General features: G+C 37.8%; 1 protein-coding gene across 4 annotated transcripts in view; it reads right to left on the reverse strand.

The window, feature by feature from the left end:
• Positions 1–2,135: 2,135 nt before the first annotated feature.
• Ctl2 (Choline transporter-like 2) overlaps positions 2,136–16,260 on the reverse strand; it is a 154,491-nt gene continuing 140,366 nt past the window's right edge. For all 4 annotated transcript variants that reach the window (XM_083110122.1, XM_083110123.1, XM_083110125.1 and 1 more), the window contains exons 8-12: positions 15,478–15,667; positions 11,398–11,675; positions 9,976–10,267; positions 7,052–7,277; positions 2,136–4,317 (exon numbers count right to left, since the gene is read on the reverse strand). In XM_083110122.1, the coding sequence (XP_082966248.1) occupies positions 4,220–4,317; positions 7,052–7,277; positions 9,976–10,267; positions 11,398–11,675; positions 15,478–15,667 (1,084 nt within the window). In that variant the 3' untranslated portion in view covers positions 2,136–4,219. The remainder of the gene's footprint in view (positions 4,318–7,051; positions 7,278–9,975; positions 10,268–11,397; positions 11,676–15,477; positions 15,668–16,260) is intronic.

The raw sequence follows: 16,260 nt of genomic DNA on the forward strand, positions 1-16,260 counted from the left end.
GACCCAAAACATTCTGTTCTGCACACCCCTACCTCTGACAGTGAACTACCTGATGAATTGAATTGCATGTTTTTTAGCCAATATGGAACAATACACACAATGATAGGTGAGAAGCAGTGCCGGATCTACAAGCCGCAAAACCCCGCAGTGCAGGGGAGGGGGGGCCTGGAGACAAGTAAACTGTTAGGGGTCCTCAGCTATTGGCATAGTAGAGGGTTCACGTATGTAAATAGTAAACGTAGTTAATCAGGGGTACAGAAACTAATACAATATACACAGGTAAATGTAAAGTTAAAGTTGTGTGTGCATACAGCCATGAAAGCACATTTCGAGTATGTGGGGGATGGCCCCACATATTTTCGATGCGGGGAAAAGACCTGAAAAAAATCAGACAGACCACCCACCCCGGGTCCCCCGTTGGCAGTCGACTAGAATCAAATCAGGCTACAATTTCACGAGAAATGCAGTGGTGAAGGTTTATTCAACCTATCTTTAATCAGGAAAAAGTTATGACTGCATGATTGGAACAAATGTATCATTTTCCAGGTGTGAGAAAACAGTGTCATATATATATATCACATCACCCCCCTTCCCATTTAAATTTCTTGATTGAGTTTGTTTTTTAAGTCCACTTTGTGCACATTAAAGCTAATGGGGACTGGACCTACAGCTTAAATTGGGAACCACTATGTGCCTCCACCAGGCATGGAACTCGGGACCCCTTGATTACAAGTCGGCGATGCTACCACTAAGCCATCGGGGAGACCCTTAAACTAAATTTTTTGAATGGAGTTCAATATGGTGGCCACCAATATGGTGGACGTCTGCTTGGAACACATCAATGTGGTTCCCCTAGCCTAACCTGTTTCTATCATGACCAATTTTACCCAGCCTAATTCCTCAGGGTTTACAGCCTGAGAAGCACATTATACCTTTCATGCTACGGAAGTGGTGATGGCACTGGGAGACAACCTCAAACATCATCCTTGTTGGCATATTTAACATTGTGTTACAACAACAAGATCAATACCGAGGCTTCAACTCTTCAGGCTTCATGTCCAAGGCCTCAAGACTGAACTGTGAGATCATTCTCAAGGACATTCACTTCAAGTACAATCTTGCACCTTTTGGACATGGCCTAAAGTAAAATTCAGTTGTTTTCTTCCTCCTCTTCTAAGTACATTTGGTGTGAGGGAGGATGGAAATATTTCACTTCACATCCCACCTCCTGAAACAAAAGCAACTTCAACTCTCTATGGTACGTAGTTTCCCTTCTAAGATTCATTTTGTTTACTGCCGATTTGATTTTTCGTTTTCAAGTTTCGTACTTATATCCCTTCACCAGACAAGTGAGATATCTTTCACATTTCATACTAAAAAAAGGTGATCGATTTTGGCTGCATAGGTAAAATTTCTTGTATATTTTAAACATATTATTTATGTTTATATAATATTGAATATTTTGATTGTAAATTTCCAAAATAAGAATGACTGCCCCTTTGCATACATGGGCGTCCGGAAGGGGGGGCCACCCCCCCCCCCCCCTGGGAAATGAATTTGTACTTAAACCTTATATATTTCACAGATAATTTCATTTCAATCACAGTAATTTATGTTAATTATTATAAATTTGTTAAAGAAACATGATAATTTCAGACTGAAATAGTGTTTTTTGAGGGGGCATCACTATTTTGGAGGAAAATATATGTCCTTTGCCCCCCCTGGAAAAAATACCTTTCTTGCCCCTCCCTGGATAAAATCCTGCAGACGTCCATGTTTGTATATATTTTTTGGATGGATAAAATTAGGAAAATTATTTGATTCAGGCTTTTCGGTCACTTTTGGCTAATATTGAAGATGAGGATGAGTGATGAAATTGAAGGGACATTCAAAAAGAACACTCATGCCCATTCTAGAATTGAACTCAGGAACCCTGGAGTCACAGCACACTGTCCTAAAATTAGGAAAATTTATTGGTTTTAATATGGTAAATACAAAGGGCAAAGGTTTCTGGAAATCTTGAGGGATTACAAAGGATCAAGGCAGTTACAGAAATTTGATAGATGATCCGATTTTAAAAAAGAAAACTGAAATAGTTATTTTCTTAAAAAATCATGAGAATTTTGTATTTGTATAGCACCTTTCACAGAAAAAAAAATATGGTTACAATGAAAGATTGTTCATTTCTATAGATTTTAATTCTTGTTCAATTGTTCACTCCACAAATTGAATTTTACAATTTGGAAGCTGCTTTTTCTAATATTATATTTCAATTGCTTTATTCATACATTTATATTCTGAATCAACTGTTTTAATTACAGGGTGGCCACAAGAAAAGTAACCTGAAGTATTAAGTAGTCAATATATTGGTTACTTTTTTGAGCCACAATTTATTATCTACATAACTGAATGTTTCATATACATAAATTCACACTCAGAACAATAATTGAAGGACAGGACATGCATTATATCCACAACACAGAAAATATGATCTTAAAATTTTGCATATAAACATACATATATAATAAGTGACAATCATTCTGCACAGCAAGTAAAAAATATACTTCTTACAGACAGGTTTTCGAAAATTGTTGTAAGCATGAAAAATAGTTTTACTAAATATTTATAGTAGTTAAAATACCTAAAAGTAATAACGCAATGTATACAAATATTCCATATATATAGTAACATGAATATTTACACATACAATTGTATAATCACAACCACAACAAGTATCCAAAATACAATGTAATAAAAACATTGCAAATACTGTAGAAATCTAGGCCCAACAGTCTTTGGCACAGAATACATAGTAATCAACACTAGCAAATGATTGTACATGAAAAAGTATTATCAACAGTAAAATAAGTCTCAAATACATTTTTTTGAATATGTATAAGGGTTGCCCAAATGAAAGTGAGACTCTTGGTTCTTTTTTGTAATGTTTTATTGGTTGGAATACATGAACATACAGGAAGTAAAAGTTATCCATGGGTGACATATTCTCTACACATAGTCACCTTGTCTGTTCAAGCAAGTGTCCCAGCACATCACAAGGGTATGGATACCCTGAGCGAAGAACGTCCATGGTTGACTGCGGAACCCATCTTCAATGGCATCACGGACCTCAGCATCTTTGGCGAACCGATGGCCCTTAAGATGTTTTTTTTTTAGTGACCCGAAGATGTGGTAGCCGCAGGGCAAGAGATCGGGACTGTAGGGAAACGCTGCAGCAGATCACGGCACACCTGTGCAACATGAGTGCGTGCATTGTCGTGCATCAGAAGAACCCCATTTGACAACATGCCAGGTCGCTAACTCTTGAGAGCCGATTTCAGTTTGTTTAGGGTAGTGCAGTATCTAGTTGAGTTGAAAGTCTCACCTGTGTCCAGCCAAGCCAAAAGCACAGTGTTCAGATGGCGTGGTGAATTTCAGCTCCACTAACACCTTCTGCCTTCAAAAATTGAATAACTACTCGCTGGGCCTGTTTTGGATGAATCCATGTTGTGAACGTTCTTCTGCACATGTAAACAACACACTGCACCGTCAGACCATACCAGGTATGCATTAGATGTATGCTTTATACAATGCCACCTACCAGAGCAAAAACAAAGCTCTGCATAGTTAAGCTACGACAAAAGTCTTAGTTTCATTTGGGCAACCCACATGCATCAAGGAAACATAGTTACTTATAAATTAAAATCAGTTACTAGTATATAAAAGTGCACATCAAAATGCTTATGCAAAACTTTTTTTTTTTTGCCTTGGCATTGATCAACAGTCGAAATGAACAGAGAAGAACTCTCAATAAGAAATATACAGTTATAAACATTTATATTCAAAAATGTGTAAGAAATAAGTAACTAATCCATATATAAATATATGTTTGACCATTTTAAAAATATTTTGGAAGCAATAATTTACAACATATATACATATATATTTTTACAAGTTCTTATAGCATGTTTCATCAATTTTGTGAACCTCTTGTGATGCAAATCATCTGATAAATGAACAGACTGAACATGGAATGTTATGCTTTACATAGAGATATCAAAGTTCTCTTTCTTTCGACATGTTTGCAAGCTTAAGGGCCATGGACAAGTTAAAGTTCCCTTGCTTGACTAGTTTAACATTACATTTTCTATTCTTTAATATAAAAGCATAGAAAATGCTCCTTGTGCTTCATCATTAAGAGAATGAAAACAGTGGCCATGTTTCACTGAAATTTGTTCTTCTTCCCAAGGATCTTCATAAGTCTCTTCGGCATGTAGTATGGTTTGTCAGCAGAGCCGTCATTTCTTTCGCAATCTTCCACTGAATTGGAAAAAAAAGAAATGTACAAATTATGTCAATAATAACATTAACATTTATTAATACACTAAATGGATGTTCTCACTTATTCGCAAACCTGTAGGCACAAACTGAAAGAAACCCATAGCATTGTGCACTTCCCACATCGCAGCAGACATTCATACCATATCTCGATCCCTCTACTTGAACAGTTTTATTTATTCATTTTTGCTTCAAAGGCAACATTGTAATAATTAATTTAAAAATCATTGTAAAACCAGTGTGGACGAGATATTAAAATGCACTTCTCCTTTAAACTTGCTTTATCTAACTTATCCATTTATAACTACAATTTTACAAGAATTAAAATCACATTTTGGTTCTATCATGGAGGGTTCCCACAGACTTCAAAAACCTGAAAAACTCAAAGAAATTGACCTATGGATTAAAAAGTCAGGAAATTAATCAGATTATTTTAAACAGCTGGAAACGTAAGGCAATATAAAATATGGTGGTTGTCCTTGCTGTAGATATGCTCATTTCGAATATTTGTCAACTCATTTTGATGCAGGAAGTGATCCTAAGTAAAAGGAAGTACTTAAAATTATGTTTCCCACAATCACTGCTTACATTTTTGCATTGGAAATAAATAAGAACATAGTACTGTAAACAGAGTTCAAGTAAGTTAGAACATTAAAGAAAGGTCTGGAAATTTACTTGAAAATACCTGGCATTTTTTACCTCCAGCAAAAAGAGTGAAAATCCTGATTTCAGGAGAACATGTGGTTTTTTTTTTCTCAGACTGTTTCAAAAGTTTCCTCAGAAGTTTCAAAATCTGAAAGACAGACACTGTTGCAGAGTGGTTAAGCATGAAACCAAATGTCCTAGGTTCAAATCATGAGTAGGGCATGGGCATGTTTCATAGTTTGATGCAAGATACTGTATTACCTAATGTGCAGGAAAATATTTTTATTCATTATTTAATATTATTAACAGTACATTTTTCACAACTTCTTGTTTACATCATCAAACCAAATGTGGTTGAAAAAAAGAAATTTAGTGTAATGGATTTTATATGCTGTTGAAGAACCTAATGCAATCCATAGCAGGAAAGCTTCAATCCCTACTAATGAATATGCTGCTTATATAATATTAAATAGTGAATAAAAATATTCTTCACAGTATTTGTTCTCTCGTCCATTTTGTCAATTTATTCTCACTGTCATGATTGTTCAGGCACTCAAGTGTCAACCTCTCTTCCACGAAGTACACCCTGGGCTGAGTTTCCGCAGGCTCACAAGGCTCTGGCACCTGAGGCCACAGCCTAATCCTCGGTGGCGCTTGTGATTGTCCATTCATCCATTTCATCTCATCTCCATTGTCGCAATTAGCCAAAAGGGGTAGAAAAGTGATGCAAAATAAATAAATCATTGTCGTGATTAAGCTGGAGAGCCAGGAAGTGAAGTCAAGAATGTGTTATACTACCTGCAGACTCATTGAGGAGTTTTAATAAATCAAATTTAAAGGGGGTGCATATATATCACACTTCGTATAGGCTTGTTAAGGTGATTTTATATTTTCCCTCATCCATTTCATGCAAATACTTTGAAAACATTTCCTATTCTTCTGTAACTCATTTTTTTCACTTTGTGAAATGTGTACTCTATTACTAGAACCATATATTTATGGTAAATAAGATATCAAGATTTTGGTACAAAAAGTGGGCACATTTTGGGACCAAAAGCAATACATAAAATGACATTTCGGTGTTAAAATGGTGAAACTAACCTTGAATTTGACTAAAAAACTTTACTTATTACACAAAATAAACATTCTCCTTCTACAATAGCATATTTATGTAGTTGTCACGATATTAATTTTGTTCCAGTATAAAGTAGTCCATTTTTGCTTCTCAAATATTCACAGCAAAATTAATCAATTTTCTGTGATTTGCATAACTCGCAGAATAATTCGTACTTTGGAAAGTGTTGCATTGGTAAATAAACTAAATTTCGCGTTTAAGAGTACATTTTGCATTTTGAAGTTCTTTTCACATGATTTTTGTGATAAAACATTAAAAATGAACATCACAGTCTATTATTTCATACTCTGTGTTCCCGTTAAAATTAAATATGCATGGCTCTATTTCACTGGGAAAATTATGATTTTTGCTTTTGGGGGGGGGGGGGTATTTGAATCTCAGTGGAGTATTGGTGATTTCATTTTGAGAAGTTTTTTTTGTATGCAAATTTGTAAATATCTTACCAGTCAATAAACTAAGCTATTGCCTTATGGTTCTAACTATCTTAGAACATTGGTTCTAACCTAAGTCATTAAATCATATTATAACATTTACATGTAATTTAGAAACAGTAGGCCTATATATACATTCTAAGAAAACCCAAAGTCGTACACAAAAAGAGCTATCGAACTAGTAACACCAAAAACTTGAATAAATTTCTATTGGCAGGTTCAAACTTAATTTCAATTCAACCTACCAGCTCCGTCACGCCTGAGAACCACTCCTCCATAAGCACACGACACCAGCCAATAGGAAGATAGCGTCCAAGCTCCATTCCATCATAGTCGTGTATATAACCCTACACTGGTCTCCATTTTTCACATTCCCTGACGATGAGAGCAATGGATGCGCTCGAAACGTTGACTTAACCTGGCTGGTAACCCAAGAACACTTGTTCAAATGGAACACCGTACGTAACTTATATATGGCAACCATATTCTATATACATGTACTTACAAAAGCATAGGAAGAGAGTATCCACAGCCATGCTGTACACTCCGAAGAATATTGTGGCAATGAAGTAGGTCCCAATTCCAATGATGATGATAGGAACAAAGTAGTAATGCAAGTCAGGAACGTGACCTTCCAAGAAGTCAATTTTTCCACTGAACACATAAAAGGAAGCTGCACACATTGCGGCCACAATCATTATCTTCCCAAGGAAAAACAAGAAGTCAGTCACCTGGAAAAAAAAAATGGATTAAAAAGGGAAGATGTGTACTAAATTACAGACTAGACTATTTCTTTGACATTAAGAACTCAAATTACTGATTTTTAGAGCTGTAGCATAAACGGAAATTAAAGTTTTTAGAAAACCAGTTTCCAAATTCAAATACTTAGGAGTAATATTAACAAGTGAAAATGATATTAAAGAGGAAATAAAAAGTAGGCTTAATTCAGGAAATGCATGTTACTTCTCTCTACATAATTTGCATTCATGTCCAGATATTATTAGAATAATTAAATCAAGAAGACTTAGGTGGGCAGGCCATGTGGCACGAATGGGAGAGGAAAGAGGAATATACAGAATTCTTGTTGGGAAACCTGATGGTAAGAGACCTGTAGGAAGGCCAAGACGAAGATGGAGGGACAACGTTGAGATGGACCTAAAGGAAATTGGTAGAGATGGAAAAGAGTATATAGATCTTGCTCAATATAGGGACAGATGGAAGACCTGTGTTGCTGCAGCCAAGAACCTTCGGGTTTAAGAAGGCTAGAGAGTTAGAGTTCCAGCATAGATAAATGGTTAGCATCTTGTATTTGATGCAAGCATTCCCCAGCTCAATTCCTGGTGGCAATCCCAAACTTCTGGTGTTGACTGCATCAGGAGTACAATAGGGGAACTACGTAAAAAGTGGAAGTAGCAGACTCCTGTCTAAAAAGGTACGCATATAAGGGTCAGTCAGTGGAAAACAGGCCACCTCGTATATCTCAACGTGTCCATGCCCCAACTCCACGAAAGTTCTGCTGGTGGAAGAGGGTTCCGTTGTTGCCTGGTAGATGGCAGTCACGTCACAGGTTTGTGAGAGCCGTGTGAAGTGCAAATGTGCAGGGACTTGCCGTCCGGCATATCATGGACGCCAGTAAGGAAGAGCAGCAAGCAGTTGTGCGCTCCACTGTACACCGTCGATCCTGTTCGATGATGTCATTCACAGGTTGGATTTGGATGAGGTCATCATTTGCGATAGCGACAGATGGTCCAGGTCATGGATCATCCTGTAGTTAAGTTCTTCCTTCACGAAACTTCCAACTCCACTCATACACTGCCATCATTTGATGGCGAATGTCTCCCTACTAGCACCTTCCGCCACCAGGAAACTCACCACTGCACGCTGCTTATACAAGCCTGCGACGTGACTGCCATCTACTGGCCGACAACAGAACCCCCTTCCTGTGGTAGGAGTTTCGTGGAGCCAGAGCATCTACACGTTGAGATATACGAGGTCGCCTGTTTTCTACTGATTGACCCTAATGATGGGACCGTATGTGCTGACCATCTAGAGATGAGCAGTTTGGCGGGCCTTGACCCTCAAGGTTTGTTACACTAAGCTTAGTTTTACATGTGTACCTTTACAATTTTCTCTCTCTCTATGCTGCAACACCCCTTTCAGACCTAAGGCTTGCTAAGTGAATTATTTCACTGGCCGAAGCATGGTCATTGCATCATGTCCAATCCAGTCTGGAGATGCTGGGTTAAAAGTGAAAAATTGAGGCTCTCGTTGGGAATCGAACCTGGGCTAACAGGCAAAAGCACTCATCATTTGGCTATGTGGAAGCTCTAACCTGCATTACACCTGTACAATATTTTTAATACCCTAATTACTCAAGAACACTGTGCACTATTTTGACCAACAATGTGGTAGAAAATGATGGTGTACGACTTACATTGATAAAGAGTCAATTGAAGGCACTATGTGAAATTTGTGGAAGAGACATTCTTATCTTCGATTGCAAATCAGAGATACAGATTGAAATCACTTCATTTTGAAATGACATAGAACACTAGTTAAAAGAGGGAAAGGAATGTTATGTACAAATTGAATTGATGCTTTTGAAAGGCAATGATAAAACTACTGATTCAAAAGTGCAAAATTAGTAGAGAGACCAATTTTCTTTTTTAAAAATTGCCTATTTTCTTTCTTCCAAATCTAGAACAGCAATGGGGTACTCAATATTGTTCAATTATCAAAGGTAAAACACATAAATGTAAGGTACATCCAAAAAGTTAGTTGCATTTGCCTAGAACCTTTTGTCTAAAAAGAGATATTTCAATGAAAGTTCTTGGCAACAATGGTTATGCTTCCCTTTCAGTATAGCAGTAACAATTTCAGCATGACAGGAACAGTCATCTATTACCAGTCATGCTGTTTCAGGTAGTATCAAAATTGAAAGTATGCACAGCGTTTCTTTTTTTCTTGGGGGGGAATTGTGACACCACCAAAATTCATCACAAATTGTGTAAACTGTATGGTAACAAGGCAATATCGCAGCATGCAATCAAAAGGGTGCACATTGTTTGAGAATGGGCACACATATTAGCACATCATGAAGACACTCTTGGAAACTTTCAAATGGGAGATATGGGAACACCCTTCCTTCAGTCCTGACTTTCAACCTATGATTTCCATGCATTCACTACCATTACTATTACCATTCACTATCATCAAAGGTGGCCCTTGGGAAACGTCCATTTTATTCTGATGAGAAGTCAGAATTATGACACGAGAATGGTTTGCACACACACTACAGGAAAACTTGTGCCATGCTACAATAAGCTGTTGCTTTGTACTTTCAAATAAATACAATTGTTCCATGCTGCTGCAAGTAACTTTATGTCTATGCCTCAACAACTGATAATACATATGATAATATCCAAATACCTTATCCAAAACCACCACTCGAATAACATTCCGCATCAACAGAAAGAAAGCTCCCCTGGCAGATGCACAAAAATTCTTCCCATGAACAGCGCACATGATGTAGGCATTTCTGTTGATGAATTTCAGGAACTTTTCAAGGCACCAGAAGCAGCATTTCAAGCAGCACAGTATGCACTTCACCAGCTTGTTGTCATATTTCTTCAGTTTGTGGTCAATGTACTCCAGCATGACCCTGATCATGCGGCAAATGGCTATTATGAGTGATCCGAATGCAAGTGTACCCAAATGGTATCTGGAAAGAAAAGATCGTTTCATGAACATCTTGAAACTTATGAGTAAACATAAGCTTGTATGTTCTTTTGTGCATTTACAAAAGAAAAGAAAATGAAAATGTAAGGCTAAATTGGTATAAGCTAATACCAGTGGTATTGTTATCGGTTCAACTTTGTTTACTAATACCATCAAATAGCAGGGTGTCTGGGCTAGAGGTGTACAAAAATACACATATATATATTTTATCATCTGTAAAGTTTATTAACTTGCTTGTCCCAGTTTTGTACAAAGTAACTGAGAAAGTTTTTATGTACGCTTGTACAGCTCAATGTGCACCATTTGTAGCTCTCCGGATATACAAACGATACAGAAGCTCGTGCCAAGTGTTGACCAGCATTTGAGGCGTTAATAGCGCTGTCTCACATCACCCAAATCGTGAACTTTCCTCTTGCACTCAACAGCACAAGTGGACTACTGAAATCTGGGATCGATGGTCTATCGACTGAGCTTCACTATGAGACAATATAAGGAGTAGTTTTCGCATTATAAGTAGTTATTTTTGTATACCTCTATCCCGGACACCCTGTACTTTTCTGACATTATAAGTAGTTATTTTTGTATACCTCTATCCCGGACACCCTGTACTTTTCTGAAGTACAGCTAACTCTCAACATATATATGACATTTATAAATATAAGAATGCTTAAGAGGATTGTTTCCAATATCTGGACATCATGCTCTGTAGTACTGCAGTTGATGTCATAGATATCACTATGCCTAGAATATTTCATATTGGCAACATTACACAAAAAAATTAATAAAGAGTACAGAAATATTATAAATATTTTTTATTTTTTTAAACAATTGCTAACACATGACCAATGCATGTATGCAAGAGATGTTCCAATGTAGGTTAATGACAGCGGCACTTCTTTAGTTGTACTGTGATAAATGCTTCAAATGCTCTTTATTTCTTGCACAACTGACAATGATGAAATTAAATTACTCAGAAAATCATTTTTTCTAGGGAGAATGGGGAGCAAGCAAGCCCCCTGCCCCCTCGCCACCCCAAAAAACACTGTTTCAATTTGAAGTTACAGAGTTTCTGCAATGATCTGTATAAAATCGTAAAGGAAGAAATAGGCTCACCTGACAGTTCTGCATAAACTCCGTACCAGAGTAAAAGACGGAACATCAGATTTCTTGTACGTCCAGTACCAGGTCGCAAACGTTCCTGCCAGCACCATTTCACCAAATGCAGACACAAAGAATATCCCCCAGAAAAATGCAAATATGTTGTAAAAATGTAACCATCCAATGTAATCAGCAGTTTGGTACTTGTAGAAACTGCACACAAGGTCCATACAGTCATTTCCTGCAGCTTTACATTCCTTCTTAAAGGTACCGGGGTCACACTCACCTCCTACCTGAAAGAGAAAGTAATAGGTTACTGATTGGGTCTTAAATTCCAACCAATGGCAGCTTCTGCCTATTCACAAAGTCAGTGGCACCAACTTATATGGGCCTGTGGGGCTTCAGCCCACCCAATAATTTGCCTGTTATTATATTCTATTTTACAAAGAAAGTCCCCATGCTTAGTAAAGCACCTGCTTGGCTGGGGAAGTTACTGGGTAGCCTTGTTTAGGCCTGGGAGTGTGGTTGCATTGATGGCTTCCATCTTTTTAGTATCAAGGTGTTTGTGGTTTGGAGTAAGAGGTAGCGATCATCCACCAATCCCTCTCCCCGCCACATAACACACCCTACCACTCACACTTTTCGACGAGCCTGGTGAGAGAACCAATACTTCTTTGATCTAGACTTGGCAAAGAGCCGACCTCTGTGGTGGAGTGGTTAGCACAGCATGCTACAACACCAGAGGTCCAAGGTTCAAATCCTGGCCTAGACATGAATGTTCCTTGTAAATGTCCCTTCATCACTTTCATAACATCACTCATCCTCATCTTCGCAATTAGCCAAAAGTGGCAGAAAAGCAAAGTAAAATAAACCCAATCAATCAATCGACCTGGCAAAAATTTTGAACCTTTCCAGTGTCTGGAGAATTTTTCCATTTTCTCTGTTTTGCTTGTAATGAAATAATATATTTTATACATATTTATTATCTTGTTAAACACAGGGGCATGTCCAGCAATTTCGAAAGGGGGAGGTTACGTATACTTTTTTTTAGTAATCGTCCCTCATTTTGCTCTATTTTCCTGCCTTTGACGTTATTTTCTTTTAAGATGCTGGACCAATGGGAAAGACTTTGACCTTCACCAACCATCTCCATGGGCACGCCACTGTTGTTACATATAAAAAGTAAACAACTTGTTACTTTTATACATATAAGATATTCAAAAAGTAGCAAACTAATCCTTTGCCAACTGGTTAAAAATGTCAAATTACAAAAATAATATGAATGTTTCTCATTATGTATAAGTTTTTCTTTAGTTTCTGCTTTCTATTAATATAAATTAATTATATTTCACACTTATATTTGTCTAGCATCGCACGCACGCACACCCACGCACCCACACCCATGCACCCGCACACACCCATGCACCCGCACGCACCCCCGCACCCACACCCACGCACGCACCCACGCACCCCCAAAGCAGACATTATCCTTTTATCTCATCTTTAGTTATTTGAAGTCAAACAAATTGCACACACCTATCCACCCAACGTGTTCTTACATTTGGCCAACCACTTTTAGTACAGTTTTCCTAACATTGTCAACCAATTTTGGTTAATTTGGCCAATTGGGGAAAAAACCTTTTAGAATGGCTCTTTTGGTCAAAATCGTTGTTACATCACAAAGTTTAGTTTAGACTCATTTTCTAGTAGCATCTTCAGAAGAAGTTACTTCAGCAACATATCTTGGTATGACCAGTTTGAACGTATGACAATGAATTAATACTAATTAATGCTAAACTGGAATAAAAAGAACAATGCAAAGTGAAATGTCTACATTAGGCATACCTTCTTGTATTGCTATATTACACAACATTCACATCACATTTTCAGGATAACACAGTATTTACTCATGTACAAAGGCTGTCGCAGAGAAGGCGAGACAGATTTTTTCCTGGCTTGGCAACACTGCCTATGGTTTCGGCACTAGTCGCGTCATGTAGGATGACTCATTCTGTTTCCGTAGCAAGTTGTCACATGTTACGAAACCACATTAGTGAGCAGCTGTGTTGATTTACATGGAACGTGTTTCGTTTACCCCTCCAGGTTTTTGTGTATAACATTGCTTTTCACGATGAATAGTCAAGATCAACAGCGACATGCCATAAAATTTTGTTGGCATTTAGGGAAAAGTGCTGCGGAAAGATATGCACACGTGCCGCACAAGACAGACTGAGTAGAGCCACTGTATTACCAAGGAGTCATTAGACTCTGTGCCAGAACGTAGCAAAAAAGAGGCTGCATTCAAAGAACTCCTTCATATTGCACCACGATAATGCACGCCCACATACCTGGCGGGCTTTTCAGGATTACGCAACGAAGAGAAAAATAGAAATATTCCTGCATCCAACACACAGCCCGGACCTTGCACCCTGCGACTTTTGGCTATTTTCACTTAAAGGCTGCTTTACGTGGTCGTCATTTCATGACGAACAAAGAAGTGATCACCTCAGCGCAAGTTTTCTTCAGTTCGCTACCTGACGACGAATTTTCAGACATTCACAATGTGGCAGGAGTGTATGGAAGCTTGCTTAGCTCTCAATGGTACCTATTTTGAAAAAGATGTACGTCTACTTGATATGGCTGATTCCGAATAAAAAAGTTGTGGTTTGTAATTTTTTTGTTTCATGATTCTTGGAGGGGTCCATGTACATGCTTGTCTTTTAACTTGCTACGCAGTCACAACTTTTTGACCTATTGCGCTCATTTTGGTCTCAATCGGCAGATAATGAACCAAATTTGCACCCTAGTACATTTGCTAGCCAATGGAGGTCGCTGTTTTTTTATACAGGAATTAGTCTCACCTTCTCTGCGACAGCCTTTGTATAATGCACATTTTTTCCCCAAAAGCTGCGGTTCATATTATGCAAGGAAAAATTCGGACAGGCAACTTTTAAACTACACATCTTTTCACTACATCTCTGAATATAACACGTAATTTTATCAGCAGGTGCACAAATTACCAGATTGGATTTCTTTATTAGTAGTAGTAGTAAAAAAAGAAAGCAGCAGCACCGTGCTGTTCTTACAGAACTTGAGCATGCACCTCCCGTCACACGGGACAAAAAAGTGAAAAAGCAAAAGTGTTCCCCTGTGCATCGCACCACGCCATGAAGGCGTATAGGGGGTGTGGGGGTAACGCCCCACACTTTCTTGATCCGGTCGTGAGTGGGGGTGATGTGATCAGCATCACGCCCCTGACCGCCTTTACCCCCCAGGGTTTCCCCCCCAGGTACCCATGTTATTCGACGCTGGGTGGGCGCGACACGGGACATATATCAGTGATATTTGTAAGGCAAGAAATAATAGGAAATTACTTCCTGGGCGCAGCATATCCATAACATAATTTTGATCTCACTTTCTTCTACTAAATAATAAACAAGGTTGTTACTGAAGTGAAAGTATTTAGAACCCTCATCAATTTAGCCTCTGCTCTCTCGTACCCAAGAGATGTCACAGAACTGCTTCAGAGACCTCAGGAGATTTCAGATGAATAGTTCAGCCAAATATTTCAAACTGCTTCTGAAAATTGTCAACACACATCCAATTCTGAAATTACGATTCCAAGAATAATAATAAACGGGAGATAATTATCCTTGTACTATTATAGAAGAGGGATGCACCATTCGCCTTGGGACATGGGCACCCCTGGCTGGACCCCCCTTCCCCAAATTTACTTTCTGTATATGTCCCTGGTAACAGCTGAATTGTTCTGCACATTATATATGAGTTATAATTGTTTGTTGCTTTTCTCCATCAAAAACGAGGGTTCGCATTATACCACAAGCACACGCATTATGCATGCATAAATACGGTAAGTGCATTTGGAAGGGTTAAAACAAGTGGAAGTATGACAGATGTTGGATCAGTCTGATTGTGTGTGTGTGTGTGTGTGTGTGTGTGTGTGTGTGTGTGTGTGTGTGTGTGTGTGTGTGTGTGTGTGTGTGTATGTGTAAAGAAAATACATACACCAACTGAAAGAGTGTTTCCTATAATGAATCATATTTACAGTCAACAAGTCTGAGTAAAAATACTTACTGTATAATTTCCTATACACAAACAGTTCTCAGTTTCAGTTGAAGTCCCATTTAGTTTCATAACGCTGTATATTTTTTCTCCAGAAGAGGCCAAATAAAGTCCAATTGTTACTGCAAAGAGCAAAACTGCGCACTCCAAGATCCAAGGAAAAATAGGAAAGAAAAGCGAACTTATTGAATTCCCAACAGCCCTGAAAAAATATTTTTTTAAAAATTATTAATTTTATGAACACACTTGCGATTTTTTAAAATGAAATGCTTTTGCTTGTTGAATTTCACTTGCTTTAAATTAAACTATCAATTTGAGACAATAAAGATATGCATCAGATTTTGGTATAAGTCAGGATTTCAGGAGACAGATTTTTTTCATTTCAAATGAAGAGTTTAGTTATAAATCAATGTTCGTTTTTGGAGTACATGCTTACGAGTACCTACCTATTATTATTATTATGACTCTATGAATATACTTGATCTTATGTTCTTAATAAAGACAGTGTGTTTCAAAACTTCTTCGACCGTCATTTTGACAGCATGCAACATGAAAACTGGGATATATTTACACCAGGCTACTACATTTCTCCTCAATTGACATATTTTAAACTATTTTCATCACCAGTTGAATACAAGGAGGTATTTCTAGTAATGAATGTGTGAGTCAAGCCAGCAAGGAAGAAAAAAGGATAATAAACTTTTGCATGGTTTTAATTTGCCATGAGGCCGAAACACGCCTGCTTAAATAAAGACCATTCTATTCTATTCTATTCTATGCTAATCTGACTTCCGA

This window comes from Lepisma saccharinum, chromosome 23 (assembly GCF_977018435.1).
Source record: "Lepisma saccharinum chromosome 23, izLepSacc3.1, whole genome shotgun sequence".
NCBI classification, from domain to species: domain Eukaryota; kingdom Metazoa; phylum Arthropoda; class Insecta; order Zygentoma; family Lepismatidae; genus Lepisma; species Lepisma saccharinum.